This window comes from Caretta caretta, chromosome 11 (genome assembly GCF_965140235.1).
Source record: "Caretta caretta isolate rCarCar2 chromosome 11, rCarCar1.hap1, whole genome shotgun sequence".
Lineage (NCBI taxonomy): Eukaryota > Metazoa > Chordata > Testudines > Cheloniidae > Caretta > Caretta caretta.
The window spans coordinates 25,932,101-25,958,366 of NC_134216.1; the positions used below are offsets into that span (position 1 = coordinate 25,932,101).

General features: G+C 41.2%; 1 protein-coding gene and 1 long non-coding RNA gene across 3 annotated transcripts in view; one reads left to right on the forward strand and one right to left on the reverse strand.

Moving 5' to 3' along the window:
* Positions 1-2,551: 2,551 nt before the first annotated feature.
* LOC125645137 (uncharacterized) lies at positions 2,552-16,325 on the reverse strand. The gene is made up of 2 exons (XR_012664357.1): positions 16,236-16,325; positions 2,552-6,774 (listed from the first exon to the last, which is right to left on the reverse strand). It is a non-coding gene; the product is annotated as an uncharacterized LOC125645137 (long non-coding RNA).
* The window catches only part of ACVR2A (activin A receptor type 2A), a 117,429-nt gene continuing 107,206 nt past the window's right edge, over positions 16,044-26,266 (forward strand). The window contains exon 1 of one of the 2 annotated variants that reach the window (XM_048870251.2): positions 16,044-17,971. In XM_048870251.2, the coding sequence (XP_048726208.1) occupies positions 17,917-17,971 (55 nt within the window). In that variant the 5' untranslated portion in view covers positions 16,044-17,916. The remainder of the gene's footprint in view (positions 17,972-26,266) is intronic. The other variant, XM_048870252.2, reaches the window with a different exon arrangement.

Below are 26,266 nucleotides of genomic sequence, written 5' to 3' on the forward strand. Positions count from 1 at the left end.
CTCCTCGGACAGCTCTTTAAATGGATGCAAGTAATCCAGATCTGCTGATTTGAAAATGTCTTACTTTAATAGCTGCTGTTTAACATTTTCCTAAGTTACTATTGGAATGGAGAGTGTTTGACCATCACACAATATTTCTACCTCATCTGGCCCTCCCCCCCCACTGCCCAGTATAGGATGAAAATATTTATTGAACACTTCTACCTTATTATTGACAATTTACCATTTCCATCTAGTAATGAACCAATACCATTGTCAATCTTTTTGTTGCTAATATACTTTTTAAAAATTCCTTTTTATTGTCCTTAACTCTGCTGGCCAGAGATTTCTCCTTGTGTCCTTTTTGTTCCCTTATCAATTTTCTACCATCTCTAGCTTCTAATTTATATTCATTTCTATCAATGTTGCTTTTTTTCCATTTGTTATATATTGTTTTTATAGCTTCCTTCACTTTTCCTCTCAGCTAGGTTTGTTTTTTTAAACCAGTGCGTTCTTCTTTCTTGATTGTGTGGCTTTTGAAGCTTCTAATAAAAGTGTTCTTAAACAATCCCCAATTATTTCATATTTCTGTGTAAAGTCTTTCTCCACACTGATCTGGCTTATAAATGTTTCCAACTTTGTGAACTTGGCCCTTTTAAAGCACAAAGTAATTATATTACTGGTTTGGACTTTATTCTGTTTGCACGTAACATATACAATCAAATCATGCTCACTTGCACCTAAACCACTAATTTTTAGTTCTGTGATCAATTCCTCTTTATCCATCAATCCCTCTGTGCTAGATGCAACACTTCTTGAATCAGAAAATTGTCATCTGTAACATTTAGAAATTGAGGATCTTTTCACACTGGCTGTCTGAGACCTCTGGCATATGTCAGGCAGACTGAAGTCTCCCATAAACATGCAACTTTTTTGCTATACATTATAGATAGGTGCTTTAGGAGCTGGTCATCCCATTCCTTAATAGGATTTGGTAGACTATGGCAGATTGACAGAGCCAGAAGAGTACCCAGAAGTCATACTACATGACAGGTCCAACAAAGAAAATAACAGAAAGCTACTAGCCATCACCTTCAGCCCCCAACTAAAACCTCTCCAAAGCATCATCAAGGATCTACAACCTATCCTGAAGGACAACCCATCACTCTCACAGATCTTGGGAGACAGGCCAGTCCTTGCCTACAGACAGCCCCCCAATCTGAAGCAAATACTCACCAGCAACCACACACCACAACCACTAACCCAGAAACCTATCCTTGCAACAAAGCCAATTGCCAACTGTGTCCACATATCTATTCAGGTGACACCATCATAGGGCCTAATCACATCAGCCACACTATCAGAGGCTCTTTCACTTGCACATCTACCAATGTGATATATGCCATCATATGCCAGCAATGCCCCTCTGCCATAAACATTGGTCAAACTGGACAGTCTCTATGTAAAAGAATAAATGGACACAAATCAGACGTCAAGAATTATAACATTCAAAAACCAGTCGGAGAACACTTCAATCTCTGTGGTCACTCGATTACAGACCTAAAAGTTGCAATTCTTCAACAAAAAAAAACTTCAAAAACAGACTTCAAGGAGAGACTGCTGAATTGGAATTAATTTGCAAACTGGATACAATTAACTTAGGCTTGAATAAAGACTGGGAGTGGATGCGTCATTTCACAAAGTAAAACTATTTCCCCATGTTTATTCCCCACACCCACCGTTCCTCAGACATTCTTGTCAACTGCTGGAAATGGCCCACCTTGATTATCAATACAAAAAGGTTTTTTCCACTCCCGCTCTCCTACTGGTAATAGCTCATCTTAAGTGATCACTCTCATTACAGTGTATATGGTAACACCCATTGTTTCGTGTTCTCTATGTACATAAATCTCCCCACTGTATTTTCCACTGAATGCATCCAATGAAGTGCGCTGTAGCTCACGAAAGCTTATGCTCAAATAAATTTGTTAGTCTCCAAGGTGCCACAAGTCCTCCTTGTCTTTTTATTAATAGTACCCTATCTTATACTTTAACTGAGAGATAAGTTTTGGTTTTGAAGGTAATCTTTCACATTTTGATTAAAGTGATTTGCTACTGTTTAAATATTCAGACAAACTTTTGATACCTGGTTGTTTTTAAGAAAGAGGAGAGGAACCAAATTCATCTCAGTGCAACTCCAGTAAACTTAGTGAAATCACACTATGGATGGATTTGACACATGGAAATTTAGCTTTAAAATTTAAATTTTGCCCTTAATTTACTCAATCGTCTCCAAGGATTGCATGGATCTCTAGAGATGGTTTATTACAATGTAATACAGGCCAAATCCTGTTCACTTGAAATTAATGGGGTTACTCACATGAGTAAAACAAGTAGGATTTAGCCAAAACACCTGGGTACAAACTGAGGCTAGCATTTCAGCCTATTTTTGTTTTTATTTTAGCAAGACAGTACTTCACTGGGCCTGATAGCAGCACGTGAAATTTGTAAGTTTGATTTTAAAAGTAACAGGAGAAAAAACTGTCATGGACAAATAAACTAAGACAGTCTCTCTTTTTCAAACTCTGTTATTTATATGATGCTTCCAATATATAATATAATTACATATTTGGTCAACAATATAATTTTATTTACCCAGTAACATACATCTGGGATGGTCTACAATAAAAATCTATATTCAAACATCAGATTTTTTGGACGAAATACAATTTTTCACACAAATCATTTATAATTCATGAATCCTAGGTCAAATTAGGAACATTTTATGCTACTTCAAAAATTATATATATATATATATATATATATATATATAAATAAATGAGAAAAATATAAACCAGGCCTCTTGTATTTCAGCATCACTAGAGGCTAAATAGTCTCGTGCTTGGCTGGTGTGATAGGAATGACTTGGATGTGGGATTCATTCCTGCTGTTTGGACCATTTATCTTTTTTCACCAAAAGTCACTGACTCAAATTTGTTTCTCATTCCTTCAGAATATAACATTAAGAATTTCACACAGTGAGGGAAGATCCAACAATTCAGAGGATTATTGGATTAATCAGATAATAAATCTTGGATTGAAATTCAATACAAAAAAAATCACAGGAAGCCCATGTTTCCCACCACATTTTAGAAATACCTCTGTGGAGACTGTAGATTAATTTTGCAGCATAGGATCCTGCCTATGCTGCTGCTCCCAAGTACATAAAGCTTGTTCAGTGATAAGTGTAAAAGCAGCAGAGGCACAGATGAAATCTTCTGTGTTCCTGTTATGAATGCTCTGTTGAGGAAAAAGAGACACACAGTTGTTTTTTCCATTGTTCTCCTTATTTCCTCAGAAGGAATGGAAAGTTATATCCACACTTGTCTCCAGAAAAAGTGCTCCCCACCAGGAACAGAAGAACAAAACTAGGTAGGATCACATACATTTCATGCTGTTGCTGCCGCATCAGAGTAAACTCTGTGTAAAAGCACAGATCCCAGGTATTATATCTTGCATGCTCACATATCACAGGGAAAGATCCATTAAAATAGTTATCAAACTGATTGGTCCTGGAAGAGGGAAAAGAACCAGAAGTGTACAGGAAGAGGAGAATGGAAGGGAAAAGCCAGGAAAGAAAGAAAAAAATAAGAGAAGGGGCAACAACAACATAAAATGGCAGTGGGAAGAGATGCAAACAAACAAAGGGAGGAGACTGACATTGCATTGATGTTCTTCACATCTATTTGGGACAGAATTCAGCACTTTGCAACCTCACCGTAATGGCAACAGCCCTGCAGAGACAGCACTCAACCCCTGGAGCACTTTGCAAACACTTTCAAAAGTCAGCAGTGATCACTTCTGAAGGCTGGCCCTCATTCAGTTTTTGCACAGATTTAACTTATTTGATAGAAAAACCAACTTAGTTAAATCAGTGCAACATTCTAGAGCAGATGCATTTATATTGCTAAACACATATTATCAGTATAACTGCATCCACACTGGAGATTGCACCGAATTAGGTAAGTTGGTTTTATATAAAAGTGTTTATTAGATAAATATAGTGTGTTTTGGAAAATTTACAAAACAAGGTATGCTGATATAAATGCCTTTATGCTGGTATCTGTTTTGTAGCCCAGCCCTCCAGCTGTATCACCATCCGCTTCCCCCACTTCTGGAAGGACTCCTCCAAAAACAGTCCAGACATTCCTCTCAGCGGCTTAGCAGTCCACAGCCAGGCCACTCTTTCAGCAGCAGGGAGATAGGGTCGCTCACTACTCCAGGCCCCTGCAAACAGCAGCTTTCTGCTGCCTCTTCCTTCCAGCTCACTGTCCCTATTCCCTAGGCTACTTCCCCACAGCCTCAGTTCCTTCTGCTCCTGCCACTGGCTCCAGCTCCTTTATCTTCTTCCCAGGACCTTCCAGTGGTTTCCCCAGGAATTGAAATTAGGGAAGGGTGTTCGAATTTACAGGGGGGGTGTCCGGGCTGATGAGGGGTGAGACTGAAGGGTGGGCTGTACGGCACTATAGTAAAAACTGAAAAAATGTTTCATGACCATTTTATTAGATTTAACTCATGTTTTAAAATCACCACACAAATTAAAGTTGGCTACTCAAGCCGTCTATGAAGCACTAAGTCTACATCCTTCTTGGTTTCTTGTCATAATTTTGTACAATTCTGTTAACGAACTTCTTGAACGCAATGCATTCATCTTTGGTGGCTTCTCGTGTGTCCAGTACTTCCATTCCTTCAGTTGATATGCTCATTAGTTCATTCACATGATCAGGCAAAAGGCGACTTCTTTCAGAACACAGAATTCTATTCAGTGATGAAAAAGAACGCTCAACTGTAGCTGTTATGATTGGGAGTAGCAAGAGATGAATTCCTACTTCTTTCAACCCAGGAAACACAGCACAAAGATCAGGTCTAGCCACCAGTGATAAAAAAGAAGTTGAAGTCAAATCTTCATTCATTCATCATATGATATTCCACTCTGTTCAAATTCTGTTCTGTCCTGAGCACATGGCAGCCCCCTTGCTGGTAGAGCCTCACTCCACTCAACTGTTGGTGTTTTATAGGACAGGCATCAGTAAAAGCTATGTAGAGGTTGAGTAGAATCTAGAAATCACCGTTGTAGATTTTTAAGAATCAAGTCTGTGTACTTTTTCAGTTGTCTTAACAAACACTTCTTGTCTTCTTCACTTAAGGATTCAATATAAATGCCTTCATTAGTCAACTTCTGGACTGAAGTCTTTGCTTCTTCCAGTACTTTTTCAATGGATAGCTCTCTGATTGATCCAAATGTAGCTTCTATTGCTGGACAAAGATCTACTACTGTTGTAGCAGATGCCTGGATGGCACTGTTTAATGACTCAAGTGGTTTCAACAGCAGACTTATGAGAGAGAGAGAATGGCAATAGTCTTCTGAATGTAGTAGCAAAAGTAATCCACAAGCCTCACTACTTAGATCCATCCCATCTTGGTAGATACTTTCCAAAGCCAGTAAAAATGGCTGGAGTAATTTTAAGACAACAGCCAAGGATCGCTCATAAGAAAGCCAGAGGGTTTTCCCAGGTTGGACTAATATGAACTTCAGTCCCAGTGTATCTTCTATATTTTCCAAGATATTCAGTCTTTGGACTTTTGCTGAAAAATGAATATAATGAAGACATTAAATGTATAGCTTTTAAAATGTATTTTGAAGAGTCTACAGCTTGTACGAGTGCTAGCTGGAGTAGATGGCCTCTGCAGTGTGTATAGGAGAGATTAGGGTTGCACTTCTCTCTGAGCAAAGCTTGTACTCCACCATGTCTTCCTGAGAAGTTTGCAGCTCCATCAAATGCACAAGCAGCCATCTGTTTGGGGTCCAATTGACAAGCATTTAACTCTAGATGTGGGTTGTCACAGATGCAGCCGATGTGTCTTCTATAACTTGAACATCTGGAAATGCATCTACTGGCCTACCACTGACATCAAGATAACATACACGACTTAATACTTGATGTCCATTTGCATCAGTGCATTCATCAGCCATGTATGGAAATTTTTTGAATGTGGTGAGAGTTCTTCACTTTTTCAACTGTTGAACCGCATGCTTCTAGCCAGTCAGTTGAGTTTCTTGCAGAAAGATAGTGAGCATTTGCTGGTCGTGTTTGGAACCAGTGTTCAACTACAGGATGAACATGTGACAACGCACTTAAAATTGGCTTCCAGTTTGTAGTGTGTGGTATCTCTTGCTTAAGTAGAAAGTATGATGCCACAGCCATGTTTGTTCGCATGAACTGTGTTGTGTCTCCAGCATTCTTAACAGCCTCATTAAGTACTTCTAAAATTGGCTTTGAAAGTGGGTTTATAAGGCTTTCTGCATGTTGATACAGCCCATAGGCCTGGCGTTTTACTGCCTGTTCACGTAGTTTGTCAGCATTGGCTTTGCTGATCAGTCTGACAAACCAAGCTCCTCCACTTTTACCAATTATAGCATTGGAAAGCTTTCTTTCTTCGTAAATTTTTTTTGCAAAAGGTGCACCAGTAGCCATCTTTTGTAACTTCAATAAATGGGAACACTTTGACCCACAAACACTGGGAACTGCCTTTAGGTTTAGGAGACACTGTTTCTTCAATAGGTAGCTGTATTTGTGCTTTGGGCTGGTCGGACGTAGATACATCACTTGAACCTTCAGATGACATGTTGATATATTCTTGGTTATTGATGTGTTCTTCACCTTGGATAGTTTTTGAGGCCTTTGAGTGGAAAAATTGATGTATTGTTTTTTGTCGTTTCATTTTCATTTTGACCTGCAACATATAAAAGAGATATGAATAAATTAAATGTTTTGTTAGTAGAATGCAAATTTAACATAAGGATAATGCAAAATACACCAAAACATATAACAGGTCTAGATTTTGAAAAAAAATAAATTTTTTAAAAAATTTATATTTAATTTAAATTGACTTTTGAAAACTAAGCCATTATGGAATAAGAGGGAAGTCCTCTCATGGATCAGTAACTGGTTAAAAGATGGGAAACAAAGGGCAGGAATAAATGATCAGTTTTCAGAATGGAGAGAGATAAATAGTGGTATTCCTCAGGGATCGGTACTGGGACCATTACTGTTCAACATATTCATAAATGATCTGGAAAAATGGGTAAACAGTGAGGTGGCAAAATTTTCAGATGATACAAAGTTATTCAAGATAGTTAAGTCCAAAGCAGACTGAAGAGTTACAAAGGGATCTCACAAAACTTGGTGACTGGGCAACAAAATGGCAGATGAAATTCAATGTTGATAAATGCAAAGTAATGCACATTGGAAAACATAATCTCAACTACACATACAAAATGATGGGGTCTAAATTAGCTCTTAACACTCAAGAAAGATGCTGGAGCCATTGTGGATGGTTCTCTGAAAATATCCACTCAATGTGCAGCGGCAATCAACAAAGCAAACAGAATGTTGGGAATCACTAAGAAAGGGATAGATAATAAGACAGAAAATATCATATTGCCTCTATATAAATCCATGGTATGTGAACACCTTGAATATTGTGTGCAGATCTGGTCACCCCATCCCCAAAAAGTTATATTGGAATTGGAAAAGGTACAGAGATGGGCAACTAAAATGATTAGGGGTATGAAACAGGATTAAAATGACTGGGAATTTTCATCTTAGAAAAGAGACGACTAGGGGGGGATATGATAGAGGTCTATAAAATCTTGATTGGTGTGAAGAAAGTGAATAAGGAAATGTTATTTAATCCTTCACATAACAGAAGAACTAGCAGTCAGTCCATGAAATTAATAGGCAGCAGGTTTTAAAAAAAAAAAAACCAAAGGAAGTACTTCTTCACACAACATAAAGTCAACCAGTGGACCTCTTTGCTGGGGGATGCTATGAAGACCAAAAATATAACAGGATTAAAAAAAAACTAGATAAATTCCTGGAGAATTGATCCATCAGTGGCTATTAGCCAGGATGGGGAGGGATGCAACACCATGCTCTGAGTGTCCCTAGCTTGTTTGCCAGAAGCTGGGAATGGGCAACAGGGGATGGATCACTTGATGATTATCTGTTCTGTTCATTTCCTCTGAAGCACCTGGCCTTAACCACTGTTGGAAGACAGAGTACTGGGCTGTATGGACAATTGGTCTGACCCAGTATGACCATTCTTATGTAAAAATTAATTATAATAATAAAAATGTTTAGTACAGAAACTCCCTAACATAATGACCTCTCAAGATAGCAACGATGAGAGATAACAACCTTGGCAAATAATGCATTTTAAAAATCTTGGCCTACTAGGAAACATTTATATAAGTTCCCATCCCCAGTCACAAATCCAGCATTCTGGAGCAAAATCACTAAAATATAGTCCAACAAACAAATGTTTATTTAACATGCCCCTCACTTTTCCCTCCACTGCACCCAACTCACCGGTGTTGTCCTTGGTCAGTGGAGACTCAAAGTTCAGAGGTGCTTTCACATGAGTACACCTCCTAGGTAAGGGGCAAGAAGGCACCTTGCTTGTTCCTCCAGCTACTCATTGTTCTCTCTGTCTACTGTTGTTCATTATGCCACCGTTCACTCCATTGCTCTGTTGCCAATGGTCCTGTACTGTCACCTTCTGCTGCCACTGTAGCCTCTGCAAGTTAGTCTCTTGAGGTTTCACCGGCTCTCAAAAAGAAAAGGAGTACTTGTGGCACCTTAGAGACTAACCAATTTATTTGAGCATGAGCTTTCATGAGCTACAGCTCACTTCATCAGATGTATACCGTGGAAACTGCAGCAGACTTTATATACACACAGAGAATATGAAACAATACCTCCTCCCACCCCACTGTCCTGCTGGTAATAGCTTATCTAAAGTGATCAACAGGTGATCTAAAGTGATCAACCAGCTCTCAGTGATTTCAGCTGAGCTTTCACTGGGGGAACCTCACTGCTAATGCAGGCTGGGCCGTCTCTTTCACAGAAACACTATTCCACAGCAGGACGAAGCACTTAGACCTAATTATCAGTGATTTCAGCCGTAGTGGTCACTGAACAAAACAAAAGACTATCTGTGGAGCCTAATCAGCTCTGTCTTTAAACAGCGGAGAGGGGCAGGTCAAATAGTACTTGTGACTCAGGCAGACCATCAAACAAAACACCTGTCCCCATCCTCTCTCTCTCTCGATGCCTTCAATCAACACAGGCTACGTACAGTTCTACTGCCCTTTACTCATACAATAAGAATAACATTTCATTACCCCTGCCCCCTGCATTCAGGTGATTTGTAACCCAACCCCAGCCAAAATCTATCAACTGGGCAACACAGCTCTGTTTGCTGGATACCTCGGTAGATTAGGTGTGAATGTAAATACAACTGGTCCTGAATCCTTTCCCCCCAGCCCATCTAGACTTTGCTTACAAATCATAATTTGAAATTATTAGGTTGGCCAACAACACCGAAATGAATGCACTGACATTGTCATAAAAACAACAGCTGTACAAGGAAGCTAGTCTATGTTCATACTTTTCAAATCTATGATACTTTTTCAGATACATGTATTTTATCATACACTTTATATGCTTTTAAAGTGTGTATTAATGTTTCAATTTCAGTTCAAATTTCCAGACAGTCACTAAATTGGCATGTAACTAGTTCACAAAACTGGGGGTGGAAGGGGGGGGTATTGGGGAAATTCAGGGGGGGGTGTAGGGAAATCACTGCGGAGCCTATATAAAGGGAAGGGTAAACACCTTTAAAATCCCTCCTGGCCAGAGGAAAAACCCTTTCACCTGTAAAGGGTTAAGAAGCTAGGATAACCTCGCTGACACCTGACCAAAATGACCAATGAGGAGACAAGATATTTTCAAAGCTGGAGCGGGGGAGAAACAAAGGTTCTCTCTGTCTGTGTGATGCTTTTGCTGGGGACAGAAAAGGAATGGAGTCTTAGAATTTAGTAAGTAATCTAGCTAGATATGCGTTAGATTCTGTTTTGTTTAAATGGCTGATAAAATAGCTGTGCTGAATGGAATGGATATTCCTGTTTTTGTGTCTTTTTGTAACTTAAGGTTTTGCCTAGAGGGATTCTCTATGTTTTGAATCTGATTACCCTGTAAGGTATTTACCATCCCGATTTTACAGAGGTGATTCTTTTACTTTTTTTCTTCAATTAAAATTCTTCTTTTAAGAACCTGATTGCTTTTTCATTGTTCTTAAGATCCAAGGGTTTGAGTCTGTGTTCACTTATGCAAATTGGTGAGGATTTTTATCGAGCCTTCCCCAGCAAAGAGGGTGTAGGGTTTGGGGAGGATTTTGGGGGGAAAGACATTTCCAAGCGGGTTCTTCCCCTGTTAGACGCTTGGTGGTGGCAGCAATAAAGTCCAAGAGCAAAAAGTAAAATAGTTTGTACCTTGGGGAAGTTTTAACCTAAGCTAGTAAAAATAAGCTTAGGGGGTTTTCATGCAGGTCCCCACATCTGTACCCTAGAGTTCAGAATTGGGAAGGAACCTTGACAGGGGAGTATTGGGGAAATTCAGGGGGAGTGTAGGGAAATCACTGCAGAGCCTATAAGTCCTGACAGGCTGCTAGGAAGCCAATCTTCTTGCTAGAGCTCCCTATGGCAGACTTACTCGCTTTGGTCTGCAACTTCCTTTTATATGGGCCAGATGGGCCCTGATTGGCTGGTCCAGCTGCCGCCCTAATTGGCTGTTTCCCCTGCAGCCACTCCTTTGCTACCTGCCTCCCTAGGCAGGTTTTAACCCTTTCAGGGCCAGTGCAGGACAGGCGCCCCATCACAAGCTCTTACTGACTAAGGGAATAGTGTTGTCAAGATTCAGCAGAAGCCGGAACCATGTCTAATCCTTGGGCTCCTGTTTTATTAACATATATATCAGTGCTCTTCCAAGAGTAATATTCCCTTCCTACTGTTTACTCTTGTCTCTCCCCTTTTATGTACCTCTGTTGGCCTATTATATTTATACATGTTATCAATCTAATTTAGATTACACAAAGGGATGCAAGGGTTATATTTATACATTATGTTATCAAACTAATTTAGGTTCCACAGAGGGATTCCACAAAGGGATGCAAGGGTCCTTTGCAGGACTGGGACCTAGGATCAAATTCATCCCTGGACTGACTCCCATGCTGACACACTATCAGAGGAGAGGCAGTTTGCATCCACCTGATTATGGTTGTGTTAAGGGGCTAATTTAGCTCCAGGCAATGATATTTATGCTAATCTGCACCAGGCACCATAGCCCCTATGTCCCTTGCACAGCTGGGGAACAAAAAGGGCATAAGGAGGCTCCTACCATGCTTGATCCTGCCCTGGTAAGCCCCATGACTGCCCAAGATTGCCCTGATTGAGCAGATCATGAGTTAGTAATATTCAGTAGGTGGGGCCTTATGACTGTTCAAATAAGCCTTAGACCAATGATGAATCAGATTTTAGGATTGTAAGCCCCATAAAGAAGGAACACAATCTTATTTTAAGTTTGTAATACGACATGCACAGAAATGGCATTGTATAGTAATGTTTAATCAGGATTTATTGATCTCTTTATATTTGAAATTGTTGGCAAAAAGGTTGGTTTAAACAAAAATCTGAATGCTGTCAGTAAAAATTTGTTGAAGATATTAACAACGTACTTGTAGCTCTCTAAAATCTGAAGTCTTCTGGTTTTAGAGTAATAAAATAACCTCACTGAAGCAAACATTTGAAATAGATTTTTAAACGGTATATATAGAAAATACCTAATTATTATTTCTGCAGTGCTGATGCCTGTTTGAGGATCCCAAATAATCTCCCACTGTGAGCATATCATTAGAAGAGGCCATGTTTCCATATAATTCAAGGAAAACAATTTAAAAACAATAGTAAAAAGCCCATTTTTATTCCTAAAACTGAGCTATAACTTGCCAAAAATAAACAAAAAACATCTTTAAATTAAGGTGGTATTGATAGCTCTCTGCTATAATTTTCAGCTCATGCGGCAATGTGATTAACACTTTGAAGAAGCTGAGCCAGTTGAAAATACAACCTGCAGAACAAGTTGAGTTTGAATATTGTGTTATAGGACACTATAAAAACTACAGATTAAATAGGGGTGTTGCAAGACTTAATTAATTACTGTTTGCAAATCATTCTGAAGTTCTTGAATAAAAAGCAGCATACAAGGTGTTGCCACATGTCCTGATATTTCCAGAGTTGCACGATCTCATATTCAGTTTTACTTCTGAGGGCCTCCAAACAAAATGTCATCATGTGAACTCTTTGGGGCAGGGAATGTCTCTTTAATAGGTGTTCATACAGTGTTGAGCACAATGGGATACCAGTCCTTGATTGGGGTCCCTAGGAGGTATCACAGTACAAATAAATAATATATATATATATATATATATATTATTAATTTGTGTGCTTGTGCCCTTGTTAATTTAAGTAATGGTGATGATTTGCCAGCTCTGTCAATTTAAATCGTGTTTATCCATGAAATGGATACAACTCAGGCAGTGTTAGTTCACTTTTCCTCCAGATTGATGGACAACGTTACTCAACTCTGACTACTTCTGTAAGAGAAGGGGTAGCCCTTCATGATCATGTTCTTTCAAACTTTGCTGCTCATGCGGCCCAGATCATTGATCTACACCAGGGGTGGGCACACTGCGGCCCATGGGATTGCCACCCCCGTGGGGCTACGGGTCCCGCACCGCTCCTGGAAGTGGCTGGCACCACATCCCTGAGGCCCCTGGGTGGGATGGGGGTTGCAGAGGGCTCCACGCACTGCCCTTGCCTGCAGGCACTGCCCCCTACAACTCCCATTGGCCGGGAACAGGGAACCGCAGCCAATGGGAGCTTCAGGGGAGTAGCCATAGGTGAGGGCAGCGTGCGGAACCCTCTGTCTCTCCCCCACCCCCGGGGCCGCAGGGATGTGGTGCCGGCAGCTTCCAGGAGCGGCATGGCGCAGGGCCAGGGCAGGCAGGGAGCGTGTCTTAGCCCCAGTATGTGCCACTGCCACCCCGGAGCCGCTCTAGCAGTGCCAGGCTGGAGCTTGCACCCTGAACCCCTCCTGCACCCCAACCCCCTGCCACACCCCTCCTGCACCCCAATCCTCTGCCCTGAGCCCTCTGCTGCACCCCAACCCCCTGCCCTGGGCCCCCTTGTACACCCCACACACCTCCTGCACCCCAATCCCTTGCCCTGAGCCCCTTCCTACACATCACACTGCCTCCCACACCCCGCACTCCCTCCTGCACCCCAACCCCCTGCCCCAGCCCTACATTCATGGCTCTGCATGTAATTTCCCCACACAGATGTGGCCCTCAGGCCAAAAAGTTTGCCCACCCCTGATTTACACTATCAGGAGGGCTAGCCTGAATACATCCCAGAACACATGGCAGAACTCCACAGTCAGCCTGTGGCTACTTAGGGACTCATTACAGGGCATCAGATAGGTATTTTCTCAGAGTTTGGCCAGAGTGAAAAGGAGCTCCAGCTGGTCCTTGTTGCCTGTGTACACATTGGTCTTCGGAGTAGTGGACTCTGTACAGGGTCCTCTGGAAGGGCACCTCAGAAAACTATTTCACAGTTGCCATCAGCGAGATGTATAACTGGCATTAGGAGAATGCTGGTGATAGTCTCTTTGTCCTCCCTATCTGTCTGCCTGCCAGTATCCACTTGTTGCTTCTTATCTTATACTGTGGGCTGATCTTCACTATGGGGAGAACGATGCTGCTGTAAGCAGGGATCAATTTAGCGGGTCTAGGAAAGACCTGCTAAATCGATGACAGAGCGCTCTCCAGTCAACCCCTGTACTCCAGCTCTCTGAGAAGAGTAAGGGAAGTTGACTGGAGAACGTATCCCATTGATGCAGCACAGTGAAGACACCGGGGTAAGTTGACCTAAGCTACATCGACTCCAGCTACATTATTCACGTAGCTGGAGTAGCGTAACTTAGGTCAACTTATCCCCATAGTGAAGACAAGCCCTTAGATTGCAAGCTCTTAGGGGCAAGAGCTGTCTTTTTGTTCTGTGTTTGTACCTAGCACAACGGGGTCCTGGTCTGTGACTGGGGCATCGAGGCCCCATCACAATACAAATAATAATAACTGGTGAAGGCCTGGGTCCTTCAAGCCAAAAGGAAGATGAGTGGTTAGTCAACAGTTTCCTGAGGGTACAGAGGAGTACCAGGGAGGCTGAATTGGAGAAGCAGCACAGAACAATTGTGAGGACCACCTTGACATCTAGAACCTCCAGAGGCTCAGTGGAGACATAGATACTCTCCACTGGGATCCCTAATGCTGCCACATCTTGAGTTGCACCACCTACTAGGAATTACAGAGCCTTGCCAGTATCACACATGTTGGAGGCTGCTGTGACAATAGCCACCAACCTGCACACTACCACAAGGGGCAAGGCAGCCATCAAGAAGCAGCATAGGCCAGGCTTCACAGAGTATATCTTCATTGCAAAAAAGGTGTGTTCTTAACTTGGGTTAGCTAACTCAAGTTAGCAATCTTGGATTAAAACAGCAGTGAAGAGAAGGCAACTTGATTTTTAACTTGGGTCAGCAGATTGAGTTTGACACAAGTTCCCTTATAGAATTTAAATGATGCTGCTAACCTCAGTTAAAAGTCAAGTTGCTGTGTCTATACTGGTACTTAAAGTTAGCTGACCTCTTTTTTTCTTCACTTAAGACATACCCCTAGTAAAGTCGGAGTAAGGGGCCCTGCTAGTGGAATTGCAGACAGCTACTGCTGAAGATTCTGCAGCCACTTGGGCATATGCCCTACTCTGAGAAGCAGGACCCTTTTTGCTGGTGAAGGATTTGGTGGCAACCACTATCGATAATTTAGTGTTACTAACTCTCACAATTTTAACTCAAATCTTGATATATTTGCTGTTTTCCTTGAATCCTCAGTTCTTGGAGTCATGTGATTATTGGTATGTGACGTGAGCATTTATTTTAAAAATGGAAAGTTTCTAGCCCTGGATTGCAGAGAAAGCTTGAAAACATGAACCCTAAAAGGCTCAAGAAGAATTAAAATAAAATTTATTATTTTTCTAAAAATCCATGATTTTTAAGTCAATATCAGGATTTTCATTCTGTGGCTCTGGCAGCTTTCTAAGGTTCTTGGGGAGGTGAGGCATGGTAGGGACGGTAGGTGGGTGACTGGGGACAGATTATTGTTCCTCACAAGTGCCCAAGTGTAAGACCTCCGAGGAAAAGGGTTAGGGCCTGCTATGGCCTTTTTTGATTAGACGAAAAACTAAAATGAATTAAAAAGAATAAAACAAAAATAAGGGAAGGGGGGGGGGAGGGAAGGAGCAATCCAAGCTGCCCTCCACCCCCTTTCTGCTGCTCCTTCCCTCTCCACTCCCAAACCAGAAATTGCACTGGTAAAACCCAGATGGCCAGGTTTAGGATTAGATTTTTACTGGTAAATGTCGGTAAACACCTATTTCACCATACACATGAAAACCCTCCCCCTCCACCACTCAAGAAAATAAATCCAGGGATAATAATAGAAATTTACAGAGGGTCAAACATGAAAGTAAGAAGAATGTTGCTTGAGAATTTATTAGAGTTTGATTTTAAGGCTACTTACTTGATATATTTTGACGTGACATTGACAGCTTGTGTTTTAACAGCTACAAATGTTAACTGTTTGTATCTCAACATCTACTGTCATAAAAAAACCTATTGTCTGACCCTCTCCCCCCACTCCCTGATAGTCAGCAACTGCAAACATTTATATGGATTTTAAAAAGCTTAAACATGAGCATTATCTCCCAAAACTATTAAAAATAAACTTGAAAATATAGGGTAACCTCAGGATCCCCAAGGACAGCACACTGAGGCTGAAGAGTCTGGGCAGAGATCTGGCACCAGACTAGTTGACAACAGTGATAAGGGGGATGAGGGAGGTAATGATTTAGTTGGGGCTGGTCCTGCTTTGAGCAGGGGGTTGGGCTAGACCTCCTGAGGTCTCTTCCAGGGGGTTCCTTTCCGCTGGCTGCGGGAGCCTTCCTCCTCGCGCATAAGACCACCAGAGCCCCGCCCCAGCCGGCAAGGCGAGGCCTTGTGCTCCGCCCTGAGTGGTTCCGAGGGCTGTCAATTGGGGACGACTCGCGCACGCACGGAGTCGCGCGACAGGCAGCCGTGATTGGGGGAGGGGAGCCAGGCGAGGAAACAAAAACAATCGCCCGGGTGCCGCCATCTTGGGTTCGTTCTGCACATCACACGGTGAATGGGTAGATATGAAATTACCACAGGCGAGCAGCAGCACGGTACGGAGGGCCGTTCGGAGCTGCCAGCCGGACGCTGGGGACGATAAAGCCGGCTTCTTCGTCCGTCGCCGCCTAGAGAAAAGCTCTGGGCTTGGCCTTTCATTGTCGTCGACCCCTAAACTCCGCTCCTGGGGGGGCAAAGTTGTTGTGTGTCGCGCCGCTCGGGAGACGAGAGGGTTGGAGCCTGCAGTAGTTTCCTCAGAGCAAGGAGTGAGCCGGGGACAGAGCTAGGGGAGGGGGAGAAGAGGGGATTCCCCTCCGCCCTCTTTCCAACCCTCTGCCCAGGGCTTGCCTGGAACGTGGGGTGGGAGGCACAAGGAGAAGGCAGTAAGAGTTCACCAGGCTTTCAACCCCCGCCCATTGGGGAGTTTTTCTTCCTAAGAAAGCAAAAGTTGGACTGAGTGGAAAATTCTCCAGGTTTCTCTCTTCTAACCACGTTGGGGGCAGGGAGGGAATATGTATCCGTGAGGAGTTGGGAGACGGTTGTGCATCAAACAGAAGAGCCTCAAGTCCAGCACACTGGAGGAAGAAAGCTGTCACCAGCCCAGCAAACACGAATATACTGGCCACATCCAATCATGTGTATATAATATTGGTACCTTCTTCATCTCCATAGAAGCGGAATTCTCCTAGAAGCACAGCAATCAAGGAAGAAGAGACTTGCCACGAGCCCATAGATCACCCTCCTCCCCAGCGGCTGGAGACTGCAGGGTTTTTTGTTGTTGTTTTTTCAGTCACTCTTCACTGTTTAAACACCAAATATAGTCTATTGGAGGGAATTCTTAAAGGAGTTTGAAATTCTGTGTTGAGGCAAGAATGTCTGAAATGTACAGCCTGTGTTGAACGGACAAGGAGAGGATCGCGAAAGTAGGAGGGAGGTGGGGGGAGAGAAGGGGAAACGTGCGGCTTTCATTGACTGGTGAAGGGAAGCCAAGAGATTTACCTTCGTGGAACTGTAAAGGCGTGCTTGTTATATAGCTGTTGTTTCTCTCCCCGTCCTTTTCCTCTGGTCACTCTACATCTCCCAGCATTATTAAAGTAAACGTCAATGTTGCCCACGTGTGGCTGGTAACTTCCTTTTTAGACAATTTTATAAAGAAACTGACAAGTTTACAATTCTATCAGTGGCTTACTTGTTTTTGACGTTTGAAACGGAGATGGAACTACTTGCTCAAACACTACATGTATAACGGGAGTAAGGTTGAAAATATATTGTTTACTAATTTCAGTACAACTTGCCTGGCCCAACACGACGAGGGATACTTTACAGAGCTTGAAGTGAAAAAAAGCTGAACTGTGCTCTGAGACTTGGTTCTTTTCCTAAAAGACGGTTTCCGCTGTTGACTTTTTATGGATTCTTAACATTTTTTTTTCTGAATTGCATTTTTCCACCATTTGTACAGAAGCCAAATGACACGTGTATTTTGAAATGCTTCTCCAAATATATACACCCCTGTATCGGGGATCTCACTAGAAGGAGCTGGAGGGATCGTCAGTATCTAAATAAATCTGATTTTTCTTTTATAAACACTCTAATCTCCAAAAATGTTGCTTTAGATTGCTTTATAACAGTTAAATTTAAAGGTGGATTTTTCTATTTGGAAGAACCAGGAAACTCGATAGTAGAAACACCATCTGTATGTTGTAACTGTATTTCGAAAATGGGAGCTGCTACCAAGTTGGCGTTCGCTGTCTTTCTGATCTCTTGTTCTTCAGGTAAGTAAACTTACCTTTAAACTGACCAAAATTATCTTTGTGGGGTTCGCTGAGATTTGCAAACTTCGATTAGCTTTTCCTTTTTGAGTATATTTGTCTTGGAATAGTTTCTCGTTGACAGTGATTAATTGTTTGAAGTGATAAGGTGGTTGTAGATGACGACTGTAGTGATAGCAGCTATTGTGTTCATCTTAAAATATCACAGTTCAGCACTTTTAATGTATGCAGTGTGTAAACTTAAAATTAGTTTTAAATTAGTCCACTGCAGAGTTGATTAATGGAGTAACTTTAAAGCTAATCATTTAGACTAATATTGTAATTTAATTGAGTGTTTTCATGTTCAGAATGGTCAGGAAAATATAACCAAGACACATCTCTAACTTCATTTAGATCTTATTTTGGGGTACTCAATGGTGAGCTTCCGCCTCCATTAGTGTGTTTAAAAATGGTTACTTATTCTGAAAGCACTAACTAGTGCTATATGGAGAGGGAGTTGTGCGTTTGTGTGTACATGACAGTACCAAGAGAACGAGGTACGCTTCAAATCCCTATCCAGATATTTTGCAAAACCTAACTTTTTCTTAGCTACCCAATACATGGTGCTGTTTTATAATTTTTAGATACAAAAGGCCAGTTTTAAATTACTATTTTTAGTCACATGAAATAATGTGGTCTAAGAATTGTTTAGGCTTGTAGAAGCATTTTTCATGGCAGTAACCAATGTTTGGAAATTGTTAATACAATTGCCTTTATTTGAAACTAGCCTTCTCTGAGAGCTTCTGTGATCCACTGATCCTGGGTCTTGTAACTGATTTTCATTTTTTTTTTTTTTTTTTTTAGTTTTACAACTTGTTCTATACTGACTTTTTCTTTCTGATTCCTTTTTGTTTATGTAGTGTTGTGTGCAAAAGTAAAATTACTTAGTATTCTTAATTGTGATTTGACAACTGGTTTTATCTGATCATATGTTCATTTTGTTTCCCATAGCTGGGTGGCTAGTTTTCTGTAACAACAAAGCTTTTTTTAAAAAAATCAGAACCCTGTAATATATAGAATTTTGCTGAATGATACATTTCCTTGTGGTTATTAAATGGATGCAGTCTAGTCTTGTGTCTGTAGTGTTATTGATCCGTTCTGTGTGGGCTGAATGTACTGTGAAATGGCGATCACTGCCAGAGATTAACCAAAAGAGTTACATCTGTTTAAACAGAAGAACATGTTAAAGACAGCATGACCCTTTTTAACATCAGAAAAATGATACCAGATTTTTAACAAATTCATGATGTCTTGCATTGAAGTAGTTAAAGCCTTCTTGAGAGCCTCTCTATGAAAGTATGACCTTCAATTTTAATAAGGCTATCTTTTTTTGTTTTGTTTTCAGTCAAATTGCTCTTGAGTTCAGGAACATTTTCTATAGGGGACTCTTTAGTCTTGTTGCATTTTAAAGCGCCTCTTACTTTCATCAGGTCTCTACCTCTTTTTTGCCTCTTCACCGTGCCTGATTAGAGGACAGGATAGCACAGTGCAGTCCTTTCCTAGGAACCTACTTATCCTACTTGCTAATCAATTAGAAACATTCTTGACCCACACAGGGCAAACCTCCCTAGAGTACTTCCAGCCTCTATTGTTCTTGGCAACAGTAGACCAGAAACTGAATGTTAATTTTGTCTATGACAGTGGAAATAACTTGTACTAGGCCAGCAGGAAGCTGCTTAAAATATTATAGAATGCATTTCATAGCTATTGTAAAATATTGTCTTTCAGTTATTCTGAAGTGTCATAGCAAATATTTCTGTGTAATGGAGTATTTCAGAGTTTATAAAGTATTCCAGATCTAGCTATATAAATGGTTAATAATACATCCAGTTAGAAATGTGACTATTTTTACAGTTCAGAGTTTGAGGCTACTTAGGCTTCTTAATACGAAATAACACGAACACAGAGGCAAATGTAGTGTTTCTGCTGATCATGTTGATTTTATGTAGCATGAAATCTAGCATGGCAAAATTATAAATATTTTTTTCAAACTCTGAAGTTAGAATAAAATTATTTTCCCCAGTAATCTGGATTTCTGCCTTAGCCTTTATTAAGTATGTTGGCCAGTGTGAAGAAACTTTTACAACTTAATTCTAAGGTTTCTATTGATATTTCTTCCTTGTGGTTGCAAGTCTTCAGCTCCTCTTAATGGGTGTTCACTGAACATTTTGGGTCTACAAGTAACTGCTAAAGTTACGTGCACAGCGGTTCATCATAATCATCTGTCCTTTTTCAAATAAAAAGGGCACATTTCTTCTTGCAAGCGTTGGGGGTGGGGCCTGTAATTTTGGGGCACTTTGCCTTACTAAATACTGATTTCAGATTTATTTGGGTTCCATCACCTCTTCTAAATCAAAATCCAGCCCTTTTTACGGAAGAAACCGAAATATCTTTCACTCTAACATGAGTATGGAAAAGGATTAATGCCTCTTCCTCATGCCACCTTCCCCTTTAGTACTCATTCCTAAATCACAGTGACTGCTGCAGTTTCCACGGTATGCATCCGATGAAGTGAGCTGTAGCTCACGAAAGCTCATGCTCAAATAAATTGGTCAGTCTCTAAGGTGCCACAAGTACTCCTTTTCTTTTTACCCCAAGAGATAATCACATGTGGGAATGTATGCATCAGTACAAACCAGAGAGTAAGACGGAAGCTAAATAGAATACCTAATCAAAGTTGTCAGTGGTCCTTTAACATGCTATATGTATACTTCAATTCAGAAAGTGTTTTCCTTTATTTAAAAAAAAAAAGGCAAAGTAAAACAGGGCCCTATGGCTCATGGATACACTTGCTATGCATCTCCGTATTAATGGTACAAGAAATAATCTGCACTCTTGTAACAAGAAACTTCTCATTGTTTAACTTAGAGGTGATTTACAGTTTCTTCAGAAAAGAGGGAAGTATGCTTCCCCCCCACCCCTCCTTTTTGCTGGAGTTTATACCTTAACATCAGGAAGGCCAGGGCTGGTCTTCCTTGGTTTTCTTGTATGTCTTGAAGCATGTGTTCTGTGGTGCCTTCTCCCTCATCTTTTTAACTGAAGGGGAGTGGTTAAAACTTTCGGCAGCATTTCTTGACAATATGCAGTCATTGGCAGTGTTAACAAAAAGGTAACTTTTTTTTTTAAACACTTAAACTAAAAAAGAAACCTTTCTCACCTGTGGCTTAGCTTTCACTGTCTTGATACTTGTGAGGTTGTCATTTCAATAATTCTCCAGCTTTGAGTCCCCTTCAGTTGCTTATGCCTTTTTTTAAAAAAAACTGCCTTAAGCATGCCAGAGAAGCACGCAAACAAAAGGGTGCTAGCCTAGCTTTTCACTTATTTGTAGGTCACCCTCAATTTACTCAATTTTTGGAGAGGCTTTTGTGTTTCAAAGAAAGTGGTAGGTCCAAAATTCTTCTGTAGTAAAAAATACCTTTTATGCCCTCTTACAGAGACTACTTTTTCCTCCCCTTAGTAAAAGTTCAAATACATTTTTCAGATATCAGAGAAATAATTACTGAGAGCCTAATATTCTTAAAGGTTTGGAGGCACAATGTTAGCTAGTCTCACAGAGCAGAAGAAAATAGGTGATTTCTTTATTTAACTAGTGAGTAGAATTTTTCAGACTTTTTTCCCCGCAAGTAACCATGGCACTACTTAAGAATCCTGCCAACGGTTCAGGAGCATCATTTATGTACTTGACTCCAACAGTGTACTCCCACCAGTAATCAATCTGTGCTTAGTGGTTGAACCCCCTAAGCACTTTATCTGTAAAATAAAGTGATTAAACACTTTAAAGATGTACTGTACACACTTTTAAAAGTAGTACCAAGTTCCTATTTGTACATAAAAGAACAGTAGCAGCACAATTTCACCATTAGTGGCAGATGCTCAGAACACAATCTTTGCAGCACTGTTGACAGTAGCCTTTTATGATAGTTTTCAAACATGGCTACACCAGACAGGTGTGACTATAAATTAGGTTACAACCCTATTGTGGCCTTACATTAACGTTATCACTATGCTCAGAAACAGTACAATAGAGTTTCTGAGGGAGGTCTCTCTAATTTTGCTAATTTTAAAAAAATACTGTTAATATGGGACATGGAAGCCATATTACAATTGTTTTAACAGTTGTGTTTGAAAACTTCAGTATTGTTCTAAGAGAACTGTGCTTGACAACTGTTTAATGAACACGGTTTTAGCTAGTAGAATTCTGTTGCTGTATATCTGCTATAGATACGTCTTTTAGTAAGAGCTGCTTAAGAATTACTGTTACATATGCCCAGTGCTGTGGAAGCTTCTCTGTTTGGGGCTAAGGCATTGTCATACTATGTTGCAGTTGCAAAAGGATGACTATTGCAATCCTGGTATATGGGTCTTAATAGCTTTCAGCTGTTTTTAATAGCTTGCTTCAATATCTAAGTGGCATTCCTGCTCTTTATGCCAAAAAATTCTTCAGGACTTCATCACAACTTGCATACAAATAACAGAAAAACAACTTGTTTAACCTTTCCTAGCATATCTGACTTTTCTAACTTTTGAGGTTGGCAGCAGTTAGTATGGGAGTCTTCGATTGCTTTTCCTACATCTCACTTGAAAAGGCCCTCAGTTGCATGTTTATATGCCAGAAATTTAAAAATCTGACTTGGATCTCATTTTTTTGCAACTTATTTCACTCTGAACTAGGTGTTCTTTCTGAAGTAACATCACACTTCTCTTTCTGAGTCCAGGAAGCCACACAGTAGCATAAAAATGTTTTACTTTACATGGAAGACATGGGAGGCAAATTTATTGGGTAGAAATGGTCAAGTCTAGCCATTTGGAGAACTATATGACTTGGGATTAAAGTTTAATGTTTTCAAGGTAGCAATGTTCAGACCTGAAAGAAGGGTTGAGCTAACATGGGGTGGAAAAAGGCAATAATAAACTGGTATGATAAAGGATTCTGCAGGACACACTTCTCCACCCTTTAAATCTGTTTTCTGTTAGTGCTTCTGAATGGTAAGTTGATTAGTCAGTTGTTAGACCATGAGGAAGCAGCCAAAACAAAAGGCAGAAGTTTCTGGTCTAGCATCCAGAAAGTATTCTTGAGAATTGACAGATTCCAAGTGCATCGTTTTGTGTTTGTGTGATACTTCAATAAACCTGTTAGATTGTCACAGAAGGATTCCTTACAAGGCACTTTTTCCTGTTCTTTCCCTCTGGAAACACTGTGTTGATTCAAAGTGGTACTGTAGGACTTAATTCTCATTTACTTTCTTCATGCAGGGTATGGAATAAATTTCTTTTTTTAATCTCAGGAAGTGCTGTCCAACCGCTTGGCAAGATAGATGCCATCCCACAGAAAATGTAGGCTTATCACCATATTGCTCAAATCCCAAACCCTTATAGCTAGAAATGGAGGCCATATGTTAATTAAGCCAAATACTTTTTAATTCCTGAAAATGTTCCATGGCACATACCTGCACTAGTTCTTGCAAAGATACAAGACTGAAATAGTTTAACAATACGGTAGAATACTACTTGGCTACAAGGAGAAAAACTGATGGAATTTTTACAGAACAGGGTTCCATGAATTGCTTGTTTAGAGCAGGTTTCAGAGTAGCAGCCGTGTTAGTCTGTATCTGCAAAAAGAACAGGAGTACTTGTGGCACCTTAGAGACTAACACATTCTATGCATCTGATAAAGTGGGCTGTAGCCCACGAAAGCTTATGCTAAAATAAATGTAACATATAGTTACATACATACAGAGAACATGAAAAGGTGGAAGTTGCCATACCAACTCTAAGAGGCTAATTAAGATGAGCAATTATCAGCAGGAGAAAAAAGAACACTGAAAAAGCACAGAAACAGATCTGTGCTAACACATGCCTGGAACCCCGACCAGGGGTATTCTATTTGCCACTCGAGATCCATAAACCTGGAAATCCTGGATGCCCCATCATCTCAGGCATTGGCACTCTGACAGCAGGATTGTCTGGCTATGTGGACTCCCTCCTCAGGCTCTAGGCTACCAGCACTCCCAGCTATCTTCGAGACAACACTGACTTCACCGATGGATTGTAGTTTCCTCAGGATCTTCCAGAAAACACCATCCTGGCCATTATGGATGTAGAAGTCCTCTACACCAACATTCCACACAAAAATGAACTACAAGCTATCAGGAAGAGTATCCCCAATAATGTCACAGCAACCCTGGTGGCTGACCTTTTGACTTTTTCCTCAACCACAACTATTTCACATTTGGGGACAATGTATATCTTCAAGTCAGCGGCACTGCTATGGGTACCCGCATGGCCCCACAGTATGCCAACATTTTCTACGGCTGACTTAGAACAAAGCTTCCTTAGCTCTCTCTTCCCCTAATGCCCCTACTCTACTTGCGCTACATGGATGACATCTTCATCATCTGGACCCAGGGAAAAGAAGCCCTTGAGGAATTCCACCATGATTTCAACAATTTCCATCCCACCATCAACCTCAGCCTGGACCAATCCACACAAGTGGTCCATTTCCTGGACACTACTGTGCTAATAGGCGATGATCACATGAACACCACTCTATACCGGAAACCTACTGACCGCTATACTATACTTACCTACAGGCCTCCAGCTTTCATCCAGGACACAGTCCATTGTCTATAGCCAAGCTCTAAGATACAACCACATTTGCTCCAATCCCTCAGACAGAGACAAATACCTACAAGATCTCTGTCAAGCATTCTTACAACTACAATACCCACCTGCTGAAGTGAAAAAACAGATTGACAGAGACAGAGTACCCAGAAGTCACCTATTACAGGACAGGCCCAACCAAGAAAGTAACAGAACGCCAATAGCCGTCACCTTCAGCCCCCAACTAAAACCCTCTCCAGCGCATCATCCAATGATCTACAACCTATCCTGAAAGACGATCCCTCACTCTCTCAGATCTTGGGAGACAGACCAGTCCTCGCTTACAGACAGCCTCCCTTCTCCCCCCCAACAACCTGAAGCAAATGCTCACTAGCAACCACACAACAAAAACACTAACCACTAACTCTGTCCACATATCTATTCAGGTGACACGATCATAGGACCTAATCACATAAGGTACATTATCAGGGGCTCGTTCACCTGTATATCTAACAATGTGATATGTGCCAGCAATGCCCCTCAGCCATGTACATTGGCCAAACCGGACAGTCTCTACGCAAAGGAATAAATGGACACAAATATGACATCAGGAATCATAACATTCAAAAACTGGTAGGAGAACATTTCAACCTCTTTGGTCACTCAGTAACAGACTTAAAGGTGGTAATTTTGCAACAGAAAAACTTGAAAAACAGACTCTAATGAGAAACCGCTGAACTGGAATTTATTTGCAAACTAGATACCATTAACTTGGGCTTGAATAGAGACTGGGAGTGGCTGGGTCATTTCACAAATTGAATCTATTTCCCCACGTTAAGTATCCTCACACCTTCTTGTCAATTGTCTGAAATGGGCCATCTTGATTATCACTACACGTTTTTCTCCTGCTGATAATAGCTCCTCTTAATTAGCCTCTTAGAGTTGGTATGGCAACTTTGACCTTTTCATGTTCTTTGTATGTGTCTATATATCTTTGTACTATATGTTCCATTCTGTGCATCTGATGAAGTGGGCTGTAGCCCACGAAAGCTTATGTTCAAATAAATTTTAGTCTCTAAATTTATAGAAGTCAATTTTTTAGAAAACGATTTTTATACAATCGATCGGGTGTGTCCCCACTTAAGACCATTAAGTTGGCAGAGTGTGTCCAGAGTACTGAGGCTAGCATAGACTTCCAGAGCATTGCACTGTGGGTAGCTATCCCACAGTTCCCGCAGTCTCCACTGCCCATTGGAATTCTGGGTTGAGATCCCAATGCCTGATGGGGCAAAAAACATTCTCGCGGGTGGTTCTGGGTACATGTCGTCAGGCCCCCCATCCATCCATCTGTGACAGCAACGGCCAACAATCGTTTCGCGCCTTTTTCTGTGCAGGCGCCATATTGCTGTCAGCATCGTCCTCCACCTGCCGCTTCTGCTGCCACTCTGCTCTCCTGCTCACGCCATACCACGACAAGCATGGAGCCCACTCAGATCACTGCCGCAGTTGTGACTGCTCTAAACACCACGTGTATTATCCAGCATTATATGCAGATCCAGAACCCGCAGAGCAGGCGAGGAGGTGACGACAGCGCGGTGAGGAGAGTGATGAGGACATGGACACAGATTTCTCTCAAAGTACAGGCCTCGGCAATTTGGC